Genomic DNA, 25,993 nt, shown 5'->3' on the forward strand with positions numbered 1-25,993 from the left:
GGAAAAAGGCTGCAATGAAACAAAGAGTGAAAAATTTAAAGGGGTCTGAATACTTTCCGTACCCACTGTATGTGCACAGACATTTAGTTATTTACACTGTGTTCTTTCGTTATCTAATGGTAGGTTAATTGATGCTATCCTGTACTCCATGGAGTTGGAACGAAAAGGCAACAGGTCACAATTGACTGAAAAGCATTTCTATTGGTAGGAAATTCAAGAAACAAATAGAATAATAAAAAAATACAACTTTTAAAAGTAAGTTGTATATTACCGTGCAACTGTATGTGACTGCTGCACTGTATGTGCAACCACACTTGTGTGCCTTAAGGTTTCCATGCGATTCTTCTGGCTGTACGAATGTGTAAACATGTGTGTGTAATTTTGTGCTCTGGCTGGTTTGCTCATGACACCCATCTCTGCTCTGTCTCTCACAACACATTCACACAATCCTACAGGCTCACTAGCTGCGCTGCACACAGATAGCGGTGCGTCAATAAGTAATGAGAGCGATATGCGGGCCCCCAGTCGACCTGGGCCTTTAATATTTTACAGAAGGGTCTCTCAGGCGGTACCAGCTGACACACTGCCGCAATCCAACCGTAAAATCTCACTTTACAGGACTCAACAGCAAGCGCCACCCTCTAAGGTCCAATTTAATAGTGCCCTCTGAGAGACTGTCAAAGCACGTAACTTAAATAGCGCTTCATATAGCAGCATGTAAGATCAAAAGCTACTGCACAAGGTTTGTGAAGAAGTCTAAGCATGAAGCCTCCTGGGGAATTTGGACTAGTTTTTTAGCTTTTGGTTCTAATTTGACTTGAGCAAAGTGTGTAATGCTGTATTTATATTGGCCTCTTGTAGTGTGTGGAATCAAGAACCTTGCCTTGCCCAAGTACTGAGGATGGGGCAAGTGTTGCTGTTTCACCTCCCTGCCCAGAACTATCCTGTTAGTTAAGAGATTGTAAGTGCAACAATTTGGTCACAAGTTTACTTTACCAGCAAGCTATGTTAGAGTTAAACGGCAATAACATTATCAAAATACCCCAAAAATTAGCCATCAGAAAGTGGATTTTGTTGTACTGCTGTAATGGCTTAAGTACAACTTTGAAACAGAAGGGCAGAAGACAAACCAACAGCATTTACTTGTCTGATAAGAGCATGAGAAGCCAATAGGTTCACAGACATCTTGTCCCCAGTTTATCTCTTTAGGTAACTTGCTGGAAACGGCTGGAAGGATGAATATTTATTGACTGACAATACAATCGGTCAATCTCAAACTATCAAACTTCTCTGTGCGAAGATTCTCACTGAGGCATTATGAATTGCAATTGTTGGAGCGCAACTCACAGTAATTCAGAGAGCTTTTTGAAGCCTCTATTCCTTCATCTTCAAATCCAAATGTGTTGCTAACCACACAGACAGCAGAGAAACAGAAAGAAGAAGTAGAAGTTTTGGTGCTGCCGCTTAGTATATATAAACTCAGCAGGTGGCCAATCAGGTTTATTTTTGATTATACTGGTGTATAGTCAGAAAAGCAACTGGTGCAGATGCTTGTCTCAAAGTCTACCTGCAGATGTATTGAAACTAAGTGTTACTTAGTTTGTGTTTAGTGTGTGTATTTCTTTTGTCTGGTTACACAAAACTGAAAGCAACATTTCCAGTAAGGACATGCAGTGTTATACAGGCAAGGAACAAAATGTATTTCCATTTGGCTAATTATATTGTATTTTTTAAGTAAAACTTCTAATATTATTCTTATTTCTTTCAGCTGTTGAATCAACCACAGATAAAAATGTTAGATCTCATAACCAGAAGCAGACTGTTATTTCTCTACACATCAAAACCAAGATGCTATAAACAAACTTCTCTCAGTAACGGGCACAAATGTATTATTTACAATTATAGTTAACTGTGTCCAGTTTGTATATTAAAGACTTAAATTGTATTGGCAACATACTAACAGTGATGTTATAATGGCTGCTTCAGGCACATTTTAGTGATCTTGTGAGCAGTTTTATGACCTGCAGTTTAAACACTTTCTTGACCAGGCATTCATTGGAGAAGGGTTTTTATTAAAATATAAAATATAAGGTTCTTCAAGGCTACAAAAAGCAGGCATTTAAAAGATGGTTAATGGTAGTTATATACATTAATATACATTATACAGTACATTTTCTTAGGGTGTCTTTGAAGTTAACTTAGTCTGACAGTTATGAATAATAAGTTTTTTTTGTTTCACTACTCTGTGTTCTGTCAGTATTTAAGCATAAAATAAGACATTGGGGGTTTCCAGTGGCCTAGTTTTGAATGTTTGCATTTTTTTCAGTGCAACTGTGTCCTCATTTTTTTATGTTGATCAAATGGTGCGATATGGCCTTCCCACCTTCCAAACAGTCAGAAATGGCCTTGAGTGACTCAGCAATAACTGACGTTAAACCAAGAAAACCCCCTATCTCAAACAAACGGACGTCTGGTAATGGCTGCTTTGCTGCTATATCTTACAGTATGCGTCAACACCTGAAGTACCAAACGGCTGTTGCTGTGCTACAACTCAGCGAGCTCTAACCAAACCTGCGGTAAACTACCAGCCTTCTTTAAAATGTGGTTTAGCTGAGCCCTTGTCTCATGATATTGTCAGCGGTTGTGTTGGAAATCGCATGCCTACAAGTTATTTATGACGGATAAATGAGTATGTATGTAACGTTAAAATTGGAATTTCCATATGCAGGAAATGCCTGGATGTATAATCAAGAATTTAAAACTTAATAACTTCAGTAATTTTAGTGTTGTTACAGATATGTTAACAGCCATTTACAAATCAATCATTGAGTCAAATTCACAGACAGCAGCTTTAGGTTTGTTAATAGTGTTCAAGAGGATTTGAATCTGCTTGAGGGCAGAGATGGTCTGATGTTGAAATAAATAGTAAATATCAATGCTGATGCAACCAGATTGATTCATGTTTTTTCATGATCACCTGCTTAACTTGCTTTATTCTCCGAGTAGACCAAAGTATCTGCCAGCATACAGTATCCACCCTGCTCTCTTTCAACAGGAAAGCTTGTCCTGACACTATAAATCCAGAGTAAAATAAATTTGAAACTAATTGGGAGGTTTCAAAGATTACTGTCAGCTGGGCCCACCCTGTTAGCAACAAAAATCCATCACTTCCCTGACTGTGTTTCACAGTACAGCTCTGAGCACAGTTTTCCCAACTTTCCCACATGCTATTATTTTGTCCCAGCCAGCCTCTCACACCATTATGGAATAAAGCTTCCCTGCTGAGCACCCTGTAGCATCTGCAAACACATTCCTCAGACCTCCACTTACCCCTGGCTGGCCGGCCAGTAAAACATAGCCAATTAGGCTTTACTCCTTGCTGTGTGAAGCCCTTGTCCTGCTGCTGAGTGTGATTTGAGTCTGAACTACTTCCTCCCTCACTTCCCCTCCCTAGATAAGGTAGAGAGAGAGAGGATACTCTTTACTTTACCTACCGAATAGAGTGAAATGTCTCCTGAGGTAACTCCACCACATCGGTTTATATGTGTTCCAGTATTAACCAGAGTTGAAATCTCACCATCCTCTATTCTGCATTCATGTACAGTGCAAGAGACTGTAAAAGTTTGTCCTGCATCTCTCCCACTATTATTTGAATTTGCTATAGCTTCCTTCAAGTTCTGTGTGCACTAATAGACATTCTGCTTAAGATTATTTTAGTCATACAAACACAAATAAATCAGAACATGTATGAAAACATAACCAGACGTGTATAATGAATAGAAACAGACATAACACAAACATATTTTAGTGCACTGTTTAGCTGAAATACCATTGTTTCAATTATAAACCATGATTCTGTTACTATATTTCCTTTTTTTGTCTAATAAAATTTAAGAAGCATACTTCAACTTACAGTTAAACTGCTATACAAGATCACTTGTCACCAGCTGGCCGCCATACTGATTCTGTGACATGCTCGCATTACGTCACACACCACCAGGAGCGTTTATTGATCCGGTGTGACACAGTGCATACTGTTGCATACATAGTTGTAAGTTTTCTACCTTTTGAGTGAAAGGGAAATGTAGTACCATTTAAAAAAAAAAAAAAAAAAAAAAAAGCCCAGTTTTAAGAATAAAAGAAATCGCTTTTCAGTAGTAAAGTACTTCTTTAAGGAACTGTGGCAAGACGGAATCGAAATATCCATAAACTCAGTCTCTTTTTTTTAATCCTGTCAGGGCTTATGCATGCTGCATGCAAGACAGGCGATCCATGCTGTCTGGGTACATTGTTAAGTGAGATTTTGGAGACAATTTAATCCCTCCCCAAACCCTGTTTTGTTTGCTGACATGTAACAGTTTGTCCAATAAAACCTCAATCCAATGGAGTCAAGGGCTTTGGAGTAATAAGGTTTTCATAACTGGGATTTGATCTTTACATATTTGCTATTAGACATACTGTAGTGTGGTGTGCACACTTTCCACTCATTTTAATTAAACTGTGTGTGTGTGTGTGTGTGTGTGTGTGTGTGTGTGTGTTTCTACAGCTGTGATCTGCCTGTTTGTGTCTCTCTGTGTCTCCTTTCCTCCCTCCATTTCTCTCTTTTCCCCCTTTACCTCTCCATGGACTGTGCACGTGGAACCTGAAGAAAGGGAAGAGGGAGGGAGATAAAGGACAAAGGCAAAGGAGCTTTTGGAGGGGAAAGGAGGGACAGAGGGGGCTGGAAAAGGAGAGGATGGAACAGGGAAGGTAGGCTGCTGGATGAAAGAGTGCAAGCAAGTAGGGGGGAGTAGAGAGTAGTGCACATGGAAGTAGAAAAGAGGAGCATGTGAATGTAGAGGAATAAAAGGAGAAAGAGGAGCAGAGTGTTGGTGTCACAAGGTTTATTTAGAGTTTATTGCTTTGGCAAAACTCTAGATTTCCCCAACATTCTCATCCAGCAGGCATGTTCATGTGTGTATGTCCCTGGATACACATGTATTTTAAGGAAAGTAATCTGAAATGCACATCCAGTAGGATCCTTTAATTCTATTTGGATACATGTGAGGGGGGACAGCCCCCCCCCCCCCCCCCCCCCCCCCCCCCACACACACACACACACACACACACAGCCAAAAGCTCAACATGTGAGCTGTGATTGGAGAATGATGTTGCCATGGATCCCAGATGGGTGTGGCTACAGTGACTGACTTGCAGGAGCTAATAAATCATGTAGTTTGTTGCTGTCTGGAAGTAGTTGAAAGTGATAAGACGCGTGTGTGTGTGTGTGTGTGTGTGTGTGTGTGTGTGTGTTTGATTGTAGTGCGTGTGTATGTGTGCGTGTGTGTGTGTGTGTGTGTGCGTGAGTGTGTTTGTGTGTGTGTGCGCGCATATCAGGGTTTCACAACGCTTCTATCTGCCATATCCAGATGCAGCAGTCTCCACTGTCTGTTTGCCTGTCTGACCCACTTTCTCCTTTTTCCTTCCTTTTCTCCTGCCCTTGTAGGCTCCTTCTCTTCTTCCTTTCCTATTTCTTACACCCTTATGTCCTTAATTCCCTCCTGCCTCTATCTCTTTCATATGCCCTTAATCCTGCCTCTCCCTCACTCTTTTGAATGCCTTGTCATTTTGACGAGCTGAAAAAACACGCTGCTGCACGTCATTCATTTTGCATCATTTATATTTATTTTTCCTACTTGTGTTTTCTCTTTTCTTAAGCTTGTTCAGTAGTTGTGTGTTTACAGCGTCATCAACTCACGCAGCCGGCAAATCTACACTATAGGCTATGCATAGCTGACATGCACCTCCTCAAAAATTTACTACAGAATTTTTTTTAATTGACTGCAGTAGGGAATATGTTGAGGAAGATAAAGACAGTAGTTTTCCTTGGCAGTTCAATCCCCAGCTCCTACTGTCCTCATGTTAAAGTGTCCATGGGTAAGGCACTGAACCTCAAATTGCCCTTGATGGTTAACCTCTTTTTCTGTTCTTAGTGTATTCTTGTTTCGCTGCCCATCTGTCTTTCTGAATATCTACTTGCCTTGCAGCCGTTCTGTCTTTGCTTACATAGACTTACTCATATGCTATTCATGAGTTATCCATCTTCTGTTTTTAAACTTTCATCATCCCAAGATCTAAATTCATTCTCCCCTTTAGCTTTCTATCAAATGTAGTCCTCTTGCTGGGAAAACACATCATAAGTGACAGACCCTACAACCTATTTTAGGTCTCTACGGGCTGTTTAAGTTTAAGCATCGGTTTAAAGGTAGCCATGCTGAGGGTAAATGTTGCAAACAAAGGAAACCAAGTCATGGTTATCTGTTGCTTTTAGGGACATGTTACAGGTGCACATGGCTTTTAGTGCAGCTAATAGTTCAAATTTGCATTTGAACTTCTATATTTTAGTTTATGCTGGGATAAGATGATGCTGTCAAAATCCTGTTCCAAAACTGACATGCTCTTCCTGGAATACACGAGATATACCATGGAAAATTCTCTCCTCGGAAACTAAGACGCTGCCGATATCGCTACAAATACAATTGAACTGGTTATCTGTTGCATACACATGTAAGCATATACTTGGCAACAATTATGAAATGTAGTTCTTATTTCAAGACTGAACAACTTATAGTAAATTGCATTTTGAAATAAATGTGCTTTTTTCTATTCAAGTTCAATTCTGCAGGCACGTAAGGAATGATGGGTTTTATATTTCCAGCAGCAGAGGTAGGATTGAAACTGGAAAATAACCACACTGCTTTCAAGAGTAAAGACACAAAATAAAAAAGAAAGGAAGTCCTTCAGTGCACAAATATATTATCACCCTTACATTTCGGCTTATTTAATCTAGATATTGCTACTCTTATCTTTTGGGCGCTCAGTTGGCCAACATGCTTATGATCTATTTTGTGTCATGACCAGTTGTTAAAGAACCAAGATAAAGCAAGCTGGCCAATGTTCCCCCACTGTGAGCGGCGTTTTTGCTCTGTGCTCTGACAGCTTCAGTGGGTAAAATCGAATCACCAACAGTTTTAGGGTCCTCTGAAGGGCACTACTGAGGAACGGTAACTAATTCACCCCAACCTGCTTTATCCTCCAGGTAGCTGATATTATCTGAAGGTCTTTACAATTCACAAGACAGATATTTGTGTTCCTGCTGCCAAGATCCGCTTCTATGGCTGCGATTATTTTAGTCCACAGTGTTAAATACAGTCTATGTTGCAGGGACTTGTAGAGAATTTGGCAAGTCAAGGCACGTTTATTTGCATAGCACCTTTTTAAATACAGAGACGTTTTAAGGAGCTTTACATATGGCAAGTAAACACATTGAAAAGAGTTAGCGCATACCTGATCCACTTTGTTTTGCTTTAACCTCACAACACTAACCGGTCTAGTCCCAAAGGACCTGAGATGTCTGGAGGGTTTGTTATACAGTACCAAATCCGAGTTGTATTCTGACCCTAAAGCATTTTGTGCTTTTGCATTTTAAAAATAAATCCTTGGACCTGGAGTAATGTGTTGTCCTCCTGAGCGCGTATCTATAAAATAGTTTTGCCCTTTCGGATAAATTAAATAGTTTAAGTTTAATTAAATATATTTTAAAAGAATATTACAGAGGAATTCACTGCTTAACAATAGTCTAGCACATAATCCCACACATATTGGCAACTTGTTTTTGAACAAAAAAGATTTAAATGTGCTCTAAGCGATGTTGGGTGACGTTACTTCTTGTTGACGTTCAAAGTATTTTCAAACAAAACAAGACTAGCTTGCCCCTCCCTCCTCATCCTGTCCCCTCCCCCTCCCTTCTGTGCTTCTGAGCAGAAATTAATACACTTGAATTTCTATTTTTCTCCAACAATATTGTTATCGTGATATTCAACTTTATCGCATATCCCACATTTCCCTCATATCGCGTAGCCCAACAATACAACACAACAGACAGGTAGTCAGCTCTCACCCCCTTCACTTTGAGTTTCACATCCTACCTTTTTTTCAGTTCAGATTTCCTCCTTTAGATGGATGGATGTGGGCACTCATACATTCCCACTGCCATTTCCCTTGGGTGACAGGTAGTAGTTGTGATGGTGTTGGTCTTTGATGATAAGGATAATGGTTGTGACAGTGTTTCACAATAATTTCATTATTGTTTATTTATTGTACGAAGAATATCTCTTGAGATGTGGCATCTCCTTTTAGAGAGGGTCCTCGGTAGGACTCGACAACACACAAGACAACATACACATTCACTCACATACAAGCTCCCCCTAGAGTTCTATGATGGGATGGTCAACATGGGGCACTGTTGTTTTCCCGTAGTCTGCAGCATTTAGTGCCCCTATTTTGCGCATGTACCCTATGTAAGCGTAGTTGAAGAACAGATCAGTAGCTTTACAGTCTGTGGCATTTGTTTTTCCACCCATCATGATCCAAACATAATTTGTCTTTGTAAACATGCATCATGGTCGAGATATTTGGCAACCATGAACTAAATGTTTTTTTTGGGCTCGAGATTCACCAATTTTCATTCATAAATTTGTAATGTTGTGATGGATGAGGAAGGATGCTAGGTGGTGGAGTTATCTAACTGTCCCTGTAGGATACTATCATCATGAAAAGGATTTATGATGTGTTGTACAGGCCTTTTGATTTGACGGTGCAGGTCACTGAGGTGATATATTTCTAAGTGTGGACTGTGAAGGAAAACCTTTAGGCACCTTTTACAGTATGTACTAAACATTTTTATAAATGTTCTTTTAATTAGTTAATTACCTGCATTTTGGTTTTGTGTAACATTTCATAAGGCAAAGTCTTGTGGGCAAATTTGCCAAACAGCAGTTTTAATTAAATGCCATTCTAAAGGCCAAGGTTTTTTTCTTTAGCCGCTAAATGCTCCATCTGCGGGTTTGTCACTATATAAGCGAGCAGTCTATTATAACATATATAAATATTGATTAAAGCAGCTTTAACCTTTCACCTAAAGGTTTCAACCACATTTAGCCAGATATAAACATTTTATTTAACTAAATGTTATATGACCTGCAAATCCCCAAATCATAGGTCATTAGGGCTGGGTAAAAAGTTAATCGCCTGATTATTAGCAGTTTTAAATTCTGAGGTTGTGCCATGCATTTGCACCTTTTCATAAATGTGTGTACATCTGTGCTAAAATGTTCTGTGTAGGCAGTGGTTACTTGTTATACAGTAAGTGGTCTAGTTAGGGGAAAATGGTGTCATTAGAACATTCACAAAAAGGTTATATTAAGTGTAAAAGTAAAGGGGATAAAGATGAAAGCTGGATGTCCACAGTTTTATAACCGGAATATGTTCACAGTTTGACCTATTATGTAAACTTTACACAACTTTATATTCAAGGAAACAACCATGTATCTCAGATGTTAAATATAGAATGAATATTAATTCCCAGGATAAATTCTGAGAAGTGCTTTATGCAACATTGAAGTGATGATGTAACTGAATCGAGGAGATGAGTGGATATCCAGGCCTATGAATGAATTAAGCTTCTTTATTGCCTCTGTATGAATATTGATGTAGATTTGAATGGCAAAAAACTCCAATGTAAATTACAGCAGTGTAACTAATAGATGAAACATACTTGAGCAATATGTGACAATTTGATTAACTGTTTGGTCTTGTAATCACAGCAGAGCTCCTTCTATAACAAGCTGTCAGCATTTAAGTGCACACTCCAGTTTAATTATTCCAGTTGGGATTGTCTTGTTAGTAATTAACCCAGGCCCTCCACATTGGGGTTAGGGTTATATTGAGCCAATTAGAGATCAATAATCCTGTTCTTCAGCTGACTGCTTCCTCACAGTGGTGTCTGTGTATTTTAAGTCCAATAAACAGTCAATGGTGCCCATTAGTAAGCAGCACAGGTTTGTAGTCAATACGCCGGGAGCTGAGAGGGTCAGGTCAATATAGATCTGCGTTGGAAGTTAGTTGGAGAAGTAAAGAAAGAAAAAGACTGTTATCTCCTTTGTTTCTTTGCTTATTTCTACATATTTTCCTATCTGGCTGAGTGATATAACTCCTTGGGAAAAAAAACAAAAAATAGCTGTGTTTTTATCCTTGTATCAGATTTTGTTGTCTTGCAATCTTTATTGTAGTTCTTCTTTTCTCTACGTTGGTATGTCTGCACAGTAATTTACCCGTGCGAGTCACATATCACTTAAGTCAATACCATGAAATCCATTTCTAGTCACAGACACACATAATGCACACATGGTTTCCCTCTGGTCCCACTGGGTTTATCTCTATCTCAGAGATCAGTTTGGGAATTACAATCTGACATAACTCCTGCCTCTGCGCTCGGGGTAAGTGCACGCATGCACATACGCACGCACGCACGCACTCACACACGGGCTAATACAGTCTTTCTGCGCATACATAAATTCACCTACACACCAACTTTTCATTCAAAACTGTATGTTTCCATCCACCTGTTGTTTTGCATATTTTGAAATGGTGCATTAACTGGTGTAAAATGATGAAAATAGAAGAAAAGAAATTGTGAACATGTAAATGCTGGCTGGCTTAGTTGGAAAAAGTGGAAGAGAAGGGATATTAAAAAAGAGAACATGCAATAAACGCTAATGGAAATGTTTCTAACGAATGATTATGGCTCCCTATCACACTGTTGTGGCTCCCTGGGACACTTGAATAAAACGCAGCTATCATAATGTTATTAGCACCTGTGCTTGTCCTGCTATGACAAATCCTAATGCAAAAGGCTCATTAGTTGGTTGTAAAGTTTATTTTTCAAGTGTAAAATGTCCTAGTCTCAGTACATAATAATCACAAGACTTGCACATAGTAATTTGTTTGGGCCCCCCCCCCCCAAACAAATCATCAACCGACCCTTTTAAAAATATGCTTAAATATGTGCAATATTTTGATGGCAAAGTATCCAATTACATCCTCTCTCTCTCTGTCACACACACACGCACAAAGGGCATGCTGCATGGTGCCCTCCTGCTAGACACCTGTTCAAGTAATTAGTGCATGATGACAGCCAGTGCTCTGCTGACCTGTGTGTGTGTGTGTGTGTGTGTGTGTGTGTGTGTGTGTGTGTGTGTGTGTGTGTGTGCGTGTGTCTGTGTGCGTGTGTCTGTGTACGTGTGTGTGAGAAAGAAACCGTCAGCAAATGATTGTGAACATGTGTGCATAATATAGTTTGTGTATGAATGTCGCATGCAGAGAAAGGTGATACACACTGACAGAGAAAGAGTGAAAAAAAGAGAGGGCGAGAGAGCCTCACACTGTGAAGGTTAGAGAGAGAAGGGAATATGGACGGTGAGGTGTGTGAGAGGCGTTGCCTCTCCTCGTCACTGGTAATACATTTTTAATGCTGATTATCTCCAGCCTGTTGGGTCATGGATGGATGAGATAGAAAGGAGTTTGGCTCAGTTGTTGAGGGATTAAGGGACGAGGAAGGATGGATCAGCCAGTATGAGTAAAAGAAGGATGGAGAAAATGAAGGAATGCTGTTGACTGGTTTTAAGTATTTTCCAAAAAACATAATAATTTTCATATTTTTAATGTTTCTCATTGCATTTATGAATTCATTTTATTTATTTACTTATGTCCCATTCAACGTTTTAAATCACATCAGGGCTCAACTGTCAGAAAAAAAGCAAATTACCTATCCGGTTTGATTTACACTCGCCAAATTAATGAATGTCCTGTGTCCACAAAAAATGTCATATTGACTTTGTCATAATCAGATGGTGCACAAAATGACATCTCACCTGACTCGTCAAGGAAAAAAGACATTTGAAATGGATAAAATTTGATATTTTTCAAGTTTGTACAATTTCTTTGAGAATGTTATTGTTTTTCACTGGCTGGTTTTTCCAGATATCATTTGTGAAATTATCTGCATAGCCATTTCCTGACATACACATCATAGCCACAACCCATTTCTACTTTCAGATGAAACCCTCTCGTCGTCTATAAAGGGCATGTTGTCATGTCATCTTAGGGTGGTAGAGAAATACAGAGACAAATAGTCCCTCCTGATGCCAGACAGAAAAAATATTGATACTTGTATAAACAGCCACCACAATGCCATCTCTCTAAATTAGAAGGAAAACAATGAAATCTCACCAGCTCCTCCATCCCGACGCAGAAGTGTTGTTCTGGTTTGCTTTTGTTTCACTGGCTTTCTGTCAGAGATATGTGTGCAACTGAGGCTCTCAAATGTTTAATGTTGAACATTTGAGAGACTTTGTGATCTTTGCTGACTGATTTTACCACCTTTGGGACTGGATATTGTCTTCTCTCACTTGTTTCCTCAGTGTAGACATGTTTGGAATCTTCTATTAAAACAAAAAACAACACATCAGATTTGTGTCTGTGGGTGAATATATGTAAGTAGGACAGAGAAAATGGAAGAATTGCTGTGTTTGCTGATTTAAAGATGGATGGCTGCTCAGGATGAATGAATAGACTCAAGACAGAGGTGGGACAAATGGAGGCAAAGAGGAACACAAATCCAGACAAAAGTACAGATGGGTTGTTGGGAGAATATCTTTCAGGACAAGCAGGAGGATGGAGGATTACATTTTTAGGAAAGAATGGCAAAGGAGAGAGTTAGCCTCTAACAGACTGAGGGAAAAAAAGGTCAGAGGCTCTTTGTGCCAAAAGACATTCCATTCCGGTCAAAACTATACCGCCCTAAAAAACTGTTAATTATAAAGCACTTTAATGCCACTAATGTAACATAACTTACAAATGACTTAACATGATGACTTTTTGTATAATTTCCTGAATAATACATACATTTCTGCAAAATAATTGGAAAATATTGACTTGATACTTATCTAATGTACAACAGCTTTGAAAAGAAAATTAACTAATCTGAAAAATCTTTTTTTCTTCTTTTTTTTTAACACATTTGTTGGAAATGTGAAATTTTCACACCTCTCAAGAATTGTGCTTGGATAAAATGTTTTTGCGAAAAAGCAAGAATATTTATTTAATTTGAAGTTTCTTTTGCTTACGTACACAATGTGTAGGCCATTCATAAAACAGCAAAGTAAAAAAAAAAAAATCCCAAAATATTGTAGCACTCACTAGCACCAATACAATCACAAATTATGGAAAGTTGTAAAAAAGAGAAGTAGGATATCTTATTAAACATGAGTGTGTAATTTATTTATTCATTTATACATTTTGTGTACATATCCAACAGCTAATACACCTAATGACATTTAATATTCCTATTTCATCAGGAATGTTAAACAAATGTTTTCAAATTTTACAATACCATTGGTTTGGTTTATTTTTGGTTTATTGAAATAAATTTTTAAGATGCATAGCCTTGACATCCAGAGTTTGGGGGAGAAAGAGAGAGGTAGTCGGAGAAATGTAAGCATGAAAGAGAGAAAACAATCTCTCATCACTCTTCCACATCTTCCTAACCTTCCATCCTGCTCTCCATTCCCCTGCCATGTGCCCAGGCAGAGGTAGTTGTTATGATCCCACACACACACACACACACACACACACACACACACACACACACACACACACACACACACACACACACACACACACACGGGTGTCCTAATCAAAGCCAGACTCTGCACATTGTGTCCCAGTTGAGCAGCTATTTTTATCTGCAGCACTCTGACAGGGATGGAATGGGTCAGATAGGCCAGGCTGACGAATCCTTTAAGACCGACCGATTAACAGTCAGCCTGCTGGACCGCCAATACACACACACACACACACCTACACTGTTTAAGTAAACAAATAAACCAATTCTGTTTCATTATCACAAATGCAAACTCATACGGACTTTACTCTCTTTCCCTCTTTATCTCACACTTTCTTACACACACACACAAACACACACACACAAGCACACTTACAGCAAGTTCAGCCTATGATGCTGTTCCTACCAGTTTAATATTTTTGTCATATATGTGTATATCTGTTTTCCCCTGTTCGTTCGTTCTGCTTCTTTAATACCTGGATCTGTGCCCTCCTACACTCCACATACACAGACTGTCCTGTCCCATTAGCACCATGGCAAATCTTCAGGCTCACACATGCATATTGCTGACACACACACGCACACATACACAGAGATGTGGTTAGAGACACATGATTACTGATTTACTGTTGTGAGAGTTGGCAGAGGTCCCGTTTCTGGCTTGTTAGTTTTGGATTCAAGTGTTCTGGCTTGGACCCAATTAGTTTCTCTCCCTACCTCCCTCTCACTGCAGTTACTTTGTTGTCATGACTCTGTGTTGGATAGTACTGTATGTGCCATATATAATCCCTCCACCCAAAAAACAGCATGTTCTATACAGAAGCTAAGAACAATTAATTGTCTTGTGCGTATACACTATGTCAGTATTCGTAATAATTTGTAGCTGTTTGCTTTGAAGCTAACATACAAACGCACCTATGAGAACATTAAACAGCTATAAACCTTTACTGTGGTGTACACAGTGTTGTTAAACTATTTATGAAACAGTAAGGCTACAAGTTGTACAGTAAGTGCTGTGTGATTCTGTGCCTTTCTCAGTTCACATGAGCTCTATTAACCTATGCCACTAAAGTAATATCAGCTCTTGGCATACTCCCATCTCCTCATATATAACTAATGAAAAATAAAATCACTAACTACCAGTTGCAACCTCTTCAGGTAGCAGTGGGAGAATATATCCTTAAAGCATGTTGTTTATCAAACAACTGAAGTGTTTGATAGATGGTAAAATAACTTCTGAAAACCCTCCCCACACCTTTTTGAAATCAAATATTTAGATTTTATTTTTCGTAGATTTCCGAAACCAACAATCATGGCTATTTCTCTCAGTAGTTGGTAAGATGTGTGGAGATGAGAAAGTACGCAGGATTTAATTTTCTAAAACTCACTTTGTTCATTATTTAAAAAAAAGCTATCTCTGTCACTTTCCATGCGAACAACCCAGTGCAACACTATGAATGCTTTCCAGGACAGATTGTTTAAAGATGTGTGTTACTTCTTCCAGCATGGTTGTACAACAAGCTCAATGAACTCATTCTTTTCAAACATAACCCATCCCTCATGCCTCTTTCATTATTTTGCTGTGCAGTTACTGAACATAAACACGCAAATAAACGGTTGACATCAGTCCCAGACATTGGAGAGACTCATAATGATGCAGGTCAAAGTTAGTTTTAATTGTGCGCAAAGGGAATGTGGTAGGATTCATTTGTGACTGCATGTGAATAAGTTGTACCCCTTCCTGAAGTCTTCTGTCCACATTCTCAGCAAACATGGGTATCTATACTCTCTGTCACCAATGTTTTATCTGGAGAGAAAATTATTTAGTTACCATTTTACAACTACTGCTGCCAGGGGACCGTGCCAAATCTTGTTTACTCAGCCTTTTTGCACTGTCTTTCCCCCTACCCGTCTCTTCTTATCTATTTCTGTCTTTCTATTAGTCTCAGCCTCTTTATTGCTTTCTTCTCTCTCTGTCTCCTCTGTTATGTGTTGCCGATTCAAAATAATCACATACACATTTTCAACCACAGCTTTACTTTCAACATTAATATGTGCTTAACATAAACACATGCATCTGCCAGCAATCACTGCTAATAAGGCCATATCTATCTATCTTTCTTCTATAAATTGCAGGAACGTCTGTCTGTCTGTCCGTCTGTTTGTCTCAAACCATTAGTCCAATGGATTTCAAACTTGACAAGGGTCTTGCTACGGTCATGAGTAAGTGCAGTGCCAAGTTTGACGTTGTTTGGATTAGAAATGCAAAACATGTTGTTCAATATATATCGGTAAAAGATGCCCACATGGGCTTATGCCCCTCTAGCTGTTGGTCACTCCCCCTCTTACACTGCACACTAAGTGAGCGCAGCACAGGACTAGAGACAGAGGGTTGAGGAAAGCTACAGAGCTTTGGCAGCCAAAATGTGAAATACACCTCAGACCCACAAAAAGGTGCAATGTAGCACTACTTTGGACCGTCTTTGACATTGAATAAACAGATGACAATTCCCGAATTTAAGGAAGTTTCAGAATCCCACATGCAAGGCCCAGCCAGCTCCAGACAACAAGTGGCAGACAGAGCGTGATGGCACTTATAGGCGGGCTACCAGACACTGTTTCTGAGTCACATTGTTGTCCTTGTTTGGGGGCTTGTTTGATGGCAAGGTAACTCCGGCTGGAGTTTAAGTCTGAGTGGAAGAAGAGTCTGGGACCCAGTTTACTAGCAGGATACAGGAAGCCGCCTCTTAACTTTTACCTCTTATGGTCTCATTACTAGATGCACATAAACCTCGGATGTTACATGTTTCATTGATCTTTATCCTTATTATTATTATTATTATTATTATTATTATTATTATTATTACAGTTATCTATCTTTTATGCCAAAAGGAAGTAAAAGAATAAGCTGAAATACAAATCCCTCTTTTAGTACTGGATTTGTTGCCTATTTATATATCCAATAGATGGAGGCATTATAATTCATTTCAACTGATGAACCAAGATCCAAAACCTACTCTCTTTCTTCTTTTAGCTTTGTTTTGGTCACCAAGGCCTGACAAAAACCTGCTAGATATTCCACTTTCTGCACCAGGTAGTTGCTAACTTTGCTAACGTCTGTTGCTTGGTGGTGGGCAGGTAGCATACAATGGTTTTTTTATCATAGCTTTTTTATTAAAAACAACTGCTAGAAATGGAATTTGGTGATTGCTGTGAGAGAAAGAAAAAGAGTAAATGTGCTCTAAATCAAAACAATTAACTGGAAGAGCCTAAAAAGGTCTGTTGCGATGCAGAGTTTGGTGGTAATTTGTCACTCATTCATGTTGGTCTCTGCACTTAATCACGACAATGAAGATGCAACTTGCTACCTGTGTTTGTAACAGTGATATCTCGTGTTTCAGGTGCGTAACCTGTGCTACATGGTAACACGGAGGGAGAAAATGAAACACACCCTGTGCGACCTCCAGGAAAAGATCTTCCACCTGCAGTTACAACTACTGGAGGAGGACATTGCTGGAGGTAAGAGAGAGAGAAAACATAAAGGTCTCTGTGGTGATTTTGTCTTGTTCCAGTTATCTCAACACGCCAAAGTAAAAATTTGTTCCCTTTCATCCACTCTAGCACTATAGCCAATGCCGCCAACACACACTCTGTCCACCCGAAAACCAAAAGAGTACTATTTGGAAAGCTCAAGTGCATAACGGTTACATCCAAACCCTCGTTGACTGAATGTGGTGGGTGGACAGTTCTAGGAAATGGCCCGTCATCATTTTCTGAACAGTAGACCACACTTGACACCTTCATAGCAAAGAACACTGGAATAATGGTTCAGCCAGATGTTGTGACACACACCATCCACATAAATGGAGCTTGATTTCCTATCCATTTTGCACAGATGACTGACTTTGATGCATTTCATGCAGCTGCACTGATGGAGAACGGAAAGGAGTTGATTGTGCTGTGTTGGCTAGATATCTGCTTTAAACAAGATTTATAATCTTTGTGGGACCACTAGGTTAAATGTGGAACATTTTTAGTATTTATTCTTTTTAGAAAATGTTAACTTTAATCACTTGTTATCATTTCACCTTGAAACAACACCTCCCTCTGTTTAACAAATACAATATAGAGACATTCATTGAAACAAACATGCACATCAGAGACCAAACAAAGAAGACCGTGAATAATGGTTAAAACAAGAAACTTCAACTTAACCTAACAACGGGACGTATCTTATAAAGAGCTATCTGCAGCAATGTCTAATAAAAGTAGTAGATTTAAAAGTAGATTTATAAACACTAATGGTGCCTCTCATGGAAAAAAATAGCTATATAAAGAGTTTTAGATAAAGTTACTGCACTTACTGATCAATGTCCTGTGGTTAGATTATTCTAGAGCCTAGAGACTCCTCATCTTTTTACACCAATCTGAACGTTGGCACATCTGGTAAAACACCAGAGCCTGTTGTACATGGGGTCAGTAGCTCAACAATGGAACCTGAAGCTTAAACGTTACCAACAAAAACAATACTTAAACCGAATGGGAGCCAGTGCAAGCTGGTGTAATATTGTCATATTTCTTTAAACGTGCGAATTGCCAAGCAGCTGCATTTTTGTAGAACCTGAAGTCAATAAATGGAGCTGAGGCTGAGACATGAATAAAGTAATTCACAGTAGTCAACTCTAAAAGAAGAGGAAAGAAAGAATCCTGCAGTACTCCATCACTAGTAAAAACTTGATTGATGATATTTCAGTCCTCAGACCCTCAACAAGTAATACAGACTAACAGGACCATAAACATACCTGTAGGCTCTTACCCAGGACAACGCCGTCAATAAGAGTACGACAGCAACAATTCCCGGTATGAAAACAAATTAGGATCAAATAACAAAAAAACCTTGATATTGAGTTTTTCTAATTGTAAACTTTCTTTACAAATCAGTCCCATATTACACAATGTGGCCTATAGTCTTTAAAGAGTAAAAACAATTTTTTTTTTTTTTTTAAGTTCTAAATAATAACTAAATTAAATTTTGATCTGGACTCTAGAGGAGATAAAAGTTTCCTTTACAGAAGGACATTGGTAAATAGATAGAACCTTATCTTGGAGCCATGTATCAGCTGAATAATGTGAGAGGGAATGACCTTCTCAACCTGACCAATAAAACAAAGAACAACACACAGAATTTTAGAGTATCAATTTCTGATTAATTGCCTGACTTCCAAACTGTTCTATTGATGATGATGGTGTACCCAAGTTACACAGATGATGGTTAAGTGTAGTCGTTAAGAAATGATGGTGACCTGTATCTTCCTTGAATAATGTTAAGGGAGCCTATTAGATCTCATAGTCATGACCTGCAGCTGTAAATGGCGATGACAGCGAAAGCTTGTTGTCATGGTAATGCCAGTTACGTCTTGTTGGCATGGTAATGATAGTGAACCTTTGTCAGCCCGCCACTGTGTCAGTGTATGTGTGTGCGCAAGCGCGGTTAGTGCTCAATTAGCAGTGCTCATCATTCCTTAGGAAGGCTGCGCACCCACACACACACACACACACATCTATGCACTCCACTAAATCTTACAAACACTCTCTCTAATTCCCTCTGTGTCTCTCACTAACACACACACACACACACAAACACACACACAAACACAAAAATATGCACACACAGGCACACATGAAAAGTTGCAGACTCATCAAATTGCTGCCATCAGGTACCGGGAGCTGTGCTGCTGGCACTAAACAGCCATATCTATTCTCACTGCCACAGGAGTTAGATTAGAGAGGATAGTTTGCTGTGTGTGTGTGTGTGTGTGTGTGTGTGTGTGTGTGTGTGTGTGTGTGTGTGTGAGCACCAGCGAGTGAAGGATGAGGTTGTCTGCTGTAATGATTTGTCGTGTCCCTCACCTTGTATCTACCTCTTTTCTCTGCCTCTTGCATCTTTCACTCTTATTTTCTACTCTCCATTTCTCTTTATCCTCTACTTTGTTCTATTTTTTGCTACATCTGTTTTGTTTTGTTTTCTTGCTCCTTTTTCTCTCTTTTGCGGTGTTCTCTTCCTCTGTCCTCTACTTATTTTTGGTTGCCTCTACACTGTTTAAGTCAGTCCATCACTTGTCTTCAGTTTATTCTTCTTTTGTCCTTTTGGTTTCTTAAAATGTAAACATTACAACGTTATAGTTTTAAGAGTGAGTATTAAGAATACTACAGATAGTTTTATTGGTCAAAGCAGGGTGGGAAAGTTAAGAAAACATCAAATTATAAATGCTGCATAGATTAAAACTGATTGTCACCATGGTTTCCGTTCTGACCTGCAGTCCAGTTGGTCATCCAAATGCTCTTATACTATGAACACAGCGCAGAGGTAAAGCAATATGCAGAACATATGCTCACATGCACACAGTATGTCATGTACAAATTGTAGTTTTGCCAGTGTTGTTTTTGAGGCATTTCAAATTCAGACTGACATACATTTCTAGGCAGCACAGAAAGATTTACAACTGTAAAAATCCTATTTTCAGAATCCTGCAGCAAACCCTGAGCATTACTACTATCCTTCCTCACCTCATCTCCCTCCGGGCTTCTTTTCATGTGAAAAACCAACACATGTCTCCTTTAACCCGTCTGAAACTACAACTACAACCCTCTGCCCACCTGTCTGTCTCTCATAGTACTAAATCTGTCATGGTTAACTTTCTGTCTGCCAGTCCACCTGTCTGTCTGTCATGTTTATCCGCCTTTCTGTCATGTCGGGGCGGCTCCCGTCATGCTTTGTGAATGCTAGCCTGTTACTAGCAAGGCGGAAGGGCGGGCGGGCGATGTCCCTTTAGTCCCACATGCAGGGCAAGAAGCATGATGCCAGAAGTACATGTCTGCATCATGATATGGCATCTAGTATCATTCTTTAACAACTAATTCAAATATGATAACATTAAAAAAGTTCAAAAACAGTGATTAAAAACCTTAATGTTTTTATTGCCTTTGGAAGAAACATATTGATGCATGTGAAAAATACAGGTTGTTATATTATACACACACACACACACACACACACACACACAGCATTATTGTTATGCAGGAAGTGCACCACATTTACATTCTGGCTCAAACCGAGCTGTGACAAGCTGACAGTGGTTAGTATTGGCCTCTCTGATCTGCTCTCAGCCAGTGTGTGTGTGAGTGGGGGGGTGCATATGTGATAGAGCGTGAGCAAGACAGAGAAAATAAGGACGGAGGAAGAGGAGGATGGGAAGGGACAAGAATGTAGTAGGATGAAAGAGTGGAAGAAGAGAGAGGAACAAGAGTAGTGACGATGAGAGATAAAAGAGTTTGGAAGGGTGGAGAGAGGGAGGAAAAGACAGTAGGAGAGAGAGAGAAAAAACATTCTCATATTGCACTAATGAGCTCAGGTATGAAATGGGACACACACACAGACCCGCACGCTGCAGTTCAGTGCACCTAGAAAGAGAGGAAATTAATCACACACTTCAAAAAGACGAATCCCCTGGTGCTGTTGCACCTTCTAAACAAGAGAGGGAAGGTGGTTTGGGGGGAAGGATACTATTGCAGAGGTGGAGAGAAAAGCAACAGCAGAATGTAAAAACAGAAGAGCGGAAAAGGCAAATCTGACACAAAAGTGTTTAAAAAGGTTTCCACTGCTTATAGTTTTAGATTTGCGCTGAGATTACAACCAGGTGTCCTTGAAACTCCAATGACTAGTTTCCCAAGCTGTAGATCATAAAGAAAAAGATCAGATTAGGGGGGGGGGGAAATTGGGGAAAATGTTGAAAAGTGGTGCCTGGGAGATCAGAAGATAAGATGGTCCTCCTGTCGAAACAAAAAGAAAGAAAGAAATTACAATTTAGGAGCTGTGTGAAAAAGCGTTCCCTCTGGGAGCTCCGTCAAAGATCCCCTGGCGTTAATGGCCTCCGCAATTTCAGCAACAGCCATGAAATAAATTGGAAAAGGGGGTAGAAGTGTCTGGTAGATGTACCTGCACTCATTTACAAATCCTCTTTATTTAAAAAAAGTTTCATACAGTCATACCTTACTCCTGCCACCTTCACACCAATTTATGTTTCCAGTCCAGTCATATAACACTCACATCCTACAAATATTCACTCTATCTCTAGTTCACTTCTATCCAAGCTTGCACAATACAAAATACTAACATTCATTTTCTATTTCAGTATGATCTCCAGAGGAGATCTCACAGTTCAGAGTTTAACTTTGACCATGCAAATGCGCATAGTTGGCCAAATGTAGAATTGCTCTAATACTTTGTATGACATTTCAAATGGTAGGCTTATTATAGTTTTTCTCAGCTGCAAAAAAACTAAAACCCATTGGACTTGGCTGGGCAATTTATGAATGTTGTATCAATATTGCGATATGAGACTATATATTGCCTTAGATTTTGGATATGTTGTAATATCATTATATGGTTAGTGTTGTCTTTACCTGGTTTTACAGGCTACATTACAGCAAAGTGATGTAATTTTCTGAACTTACCAGACTGTTCTAGCTGTTCTATTATTTACCTTTACTCCACTAAGTCAATAAATCATTTCTGGAGAATATTTATGATGATATTTTATGTGATATATGATTTTCTCTATATCGTCCAGCCCTAGCCTGAACTCATTTAGTTAATTGTGCAGTCTGTTGTCATAACCTAAACCATTTCACATGGTCAAACACAATTTGCATATCTCACTTAGATTTTTCAGCAAAACTCTAAACAAATTCTCCAAACACATTCTGCACTCTAATGCACATGTCGTCTATTCTGGTAAACACAAGTGGCAATACTTAAATACAAATAGAGAACACAGGTGATTGATTGAACACAACCACTCAAAATTGATTTCACTTGTTTCAAATGTTGTGACACAACCAATTTAAGCCAGTTCAGAGAGCAGACAGGTTGCCTCAGGAGGGAAAATATTGCTTGTGATGTTGACGAAGTGCTCTAGCCTGACCCAGCCAAAAGACAAGAAGAAGCACAGGGATCACATGTTAACTCCTTTGAATTCTGTCCCTTTTATTATTATATACTGTAGAACTGTGCATTGCAGGCCGTATACTGTACAATGAACACATTGTATGGCCCTGAACAATGTGCTTTCAGTTTGTTAACAGTACTGACTGTTCAATAGATTTTGACTGGTTGCAGGTTCATATCAACAAAGAACGAGAACTACAGTAGCACAGAGACAGAGACAGAGGACAGGTTTCTGAGATGCAGGGTGCAGTGGATTACAAATAGGGGTACAAGGATGAGGAAGAACAAAAATTGCTAAGAGCATAGCAGAGTAGTAATTTCTGATCAGTTTTGAGCTACTATGATAGAACATGTTTTTGTTCATCAAAAGACAGTGACGGAAAAATATGAATCTTGAGAAGTTCCAGCTGTCGAAAAGAGTTCTAGCAGTTCAGCATTCTCGCGTCTGACATACAACACACTTTAAACTAAATGTACCCTGGACATAAAGAAAATTAATTAAGTATTTCAAAAAGCCTTTTCTTTTCATCTGGTAAAAGGTCTTGCAATGTCTTTCTGGGCTTTGTTAACAAAGTTAACTTTGTTTTCTAGTGAACAGCCTCAACTAAGTAGACAATCCCACATCAAGAAGCTGCTGTACATGAGAGAAGCTGCAAGTGGCAGCTGCTATATTAATAACGGGAAACAGCTTTTGTTTTTTATTCTTCCATACTTTTACATCTTTGTAGTTTTCTTTAAAAAAGATCTAGTCGCTGTAAGTTTGTAACCTAGCTACCAGCCAACCCCTGACTTTCAGATACAATGAAACAAGTGAAAAGTAATAATGTCAGTCTGATTATAAGTATATTGGTATACTGAAAAATAAAACTCATGACTAACAAGCTTAACTAACATGAACAAGAAAAACTAGATAAGCCAGATAGATGAAAAAAACTATCTAACAAACTCCATTCTCACTTGAAACTAATCTGCACCCCTCATCGCTGTCCTTCCTGTGTTCTCTGCATGTTCGTCATACTCAGAACTTTTAAAAACTACTGTAGAGTTAATTCCACTTAACCTTTCACGAGAAGATATTTCCAAACATCTGCCTTACAACCCTGGTGGTGATTGGGCATGGACATAGACATTTAACCCTCATGTTGTCCTCGTGTCAAATTTGACCCATTTTCCGTTTTTTCATCACAAAAAATGGGCCTTCGAAATAAGCTGAAAATGTCAATATTAGAAATATCAAATAACTTTGGAAAAAACGTTAATAAAAAAGTAACCACAACATTGAACAAGTGACAAAAATTTCAGAATAAGCAATAACTTTTTTTCATGGTTGACAGTAAGACAACACAAGGGTAAAAAAAACTCCACACTTTTAACACCTCATTCCATTCCATTTCGTCTTCCTGATCAGCATTCATGCTGTCAGTTTCCATAACGTCTTGTCATTGTTTCTTCTTTCACTTCACCTTACGTTTTGTTTCTTAAATGGAGGTACAGCATAATACTTGCTCACATACATTTATAGTACACGGAAATATTTTTTTCTTATTCTTTTGCTTTTACTTTTCCAAACATCATGTATTGTACTCATAGTGTACTATACTGTCACATTCTCTTTTTGCTCTCGCACGCACGCACGCACAATGGTCTACTCAGTGTGAAATCTCTCTCTGGTCTCTCTTAGCTTCATTCATGCATGTCCTGCTCCTCCATGCTAAAGCAAGCATGAGGACAGCCTACTGCTGGCGAAGACAGCCACACACAGTGTAGACATGTACTGTACTGACCAACGCACACACACACACACAATTAAAAGATTATATACTGAATTCTATAAAACAGCTACAATGTAATATTTAAGCTTTTATTTACAGCTAAATGCTCTTTATTTTTGCCATTTTAGCGGCACCGCTTTGATGAGGCAATGTCTGTCTGTCAGTTGGTCCACCAAGTATTGAATGGATTCAAATGAAATTCCATACAAGCATTTTTTGGCTTCCAGAGAATGAGTTTTACTAACTATGGTTATCCCCTGACTTTTTGTCTTCAACCACCAAGAGGTTGGCATTTGTGGGTTAAAGTGAAATGGCTCAACAATTGGATGGACATGTTTGATGCAGGCATTAAAAGTCCCCCTCAGGATTTATTATAATACCTGTGATACCTTCTGAATTCTTATCCAGGGCCATCATCAGGTCAACATTTTAACTTGTCCGATAAATCTGACAAGGAGACAAGTTTCAAGTTGCTCCATTTTCTTCATTACCAGGTTGCTGTTTATCACAAGTTACTTTAATCAGAGTTCTTCTAGGGGTGAGGGAAGCTGATTTTGCTTCTAAAAAGCAAGGAGAAGAAAATAGAGTGACATGCAAAAGAGCTGCTTATTATGCGGCACGTAAGCATAATTAAAACAATAAATTGTACTTTTGTGATGTAATTTCACATGAATCTTTGCATAATAGATGTTTAGAATGTAATATGTTCCCCATATTTGGAAATTCCAGATGAATTACAAGTGTATATTTCTTTTTTAAGTGGAATTAATGAGCCCTCTGTAAACTGCCTTTATGTCTGTAACTGATAATATTTAACCCTACAGGGACTGCTGAATGATACACTTACAAATAAAATAAGCTTTTCTAAACCCCAGTGTAGCTGTAAAAAAGCCTGCCATACCAATGCACACGCACACACACACACACACACACACACACACACTATACATACATGACACACAGCAGCAGGAGAGTTAGTGAGCCATGCAGTCAGGACTCCATGTTAGTCTAAACAGCAGGAGTCTGTTACAACAAGACATCCCAACAATAAAGGCCTCCTACATCATAGAATGAGAGACAGAGAGAGATAATCACTGTGCTGTATATTTGAGTCAGTGGAGTGTGACTGAATGTGTCTGCATCGCTTCCTTACATGCTGTGTGTGTGTGTGTGTGTGTGTGTGTGTGTGTGTGTGTGTGTGTGTGTGTGTGTGTGTGTGTGTGTCAAATGCAGAGTTTATCAATAATCTATTATCCTTCTTTCAGTAGAATTGTGTCATGTCATCTGGGAGCTTGTGAAAGGCATTTTTCAAAAAAAAATTCAGATGTTTTATAGCCTAAACAATTAATGAATTGTTGGATTAAAAAAAAAGAATCGTCAGATTAATCAATAATGAAAATACTTGTTTGTTGAAGCCCTAATTGAATGATAGTACATGAGTTATCTGAATAGGTCTGAAATAGGTTTTCTTTACCTACTTTCCCTCATGTCATGACGTTACATCACCCTGACAATCTTTGCTTTTTCTTATGTAAAACAAATTACAATTAATAGTAAATTATGCAGCATCCACCTTGTGTCAGCAGAATGGGAAAAATGAACCGCTCCCCCCAACTGCTAACCCCAGATTAATGGAAACGTAGAGTAAATAACAGAGGTTGTGTTAAAAAATTTAACAAAACATAAAGAAACTGTATCTTCAGTTTAGCTCCT

General features: G+C 38.9%; 1 protein-coding gene across 2 annotated transcripts in view; it reads left to right on the plus strand.

Moving 5' to 3' along the window:
- jade2 (jade family PHD finger 2) overlaps nt 1-25,993 on the plus strand; it is a 162,030-nt gene that overhangs the window by 117,193 nt on the left and 18,844 nt on the right. For both annotated transcript variants that reach the window (XM_034890936.1, XM_034890937.1), the window contains exon 11: nt 16,903-17,020. In XM_034890936.1, coding sequence (XP_034746827.1) covers nt 16,903-17,020 — 118 coding nt within the window. The remainder of the gene's footprint in view (nt 1-16,902; nt 17,021-25,993) is intronic.

The sequence above is a fragment of the Etheostoma cragini genome, chromosome 13 (assembly GCF_013103735.1).
Source record: "Etheostoma cragini isolate CJK2018 chromosome 13, CSU_Ecrag_1.0, whole genome shotgun sequence".
NCBI classification, from domain to species: Eukaryota; Metazoa; Chordata; class Actinopteri; order Perciformes; family Percidae; genus Etheostoma; species Etheostoma cragini.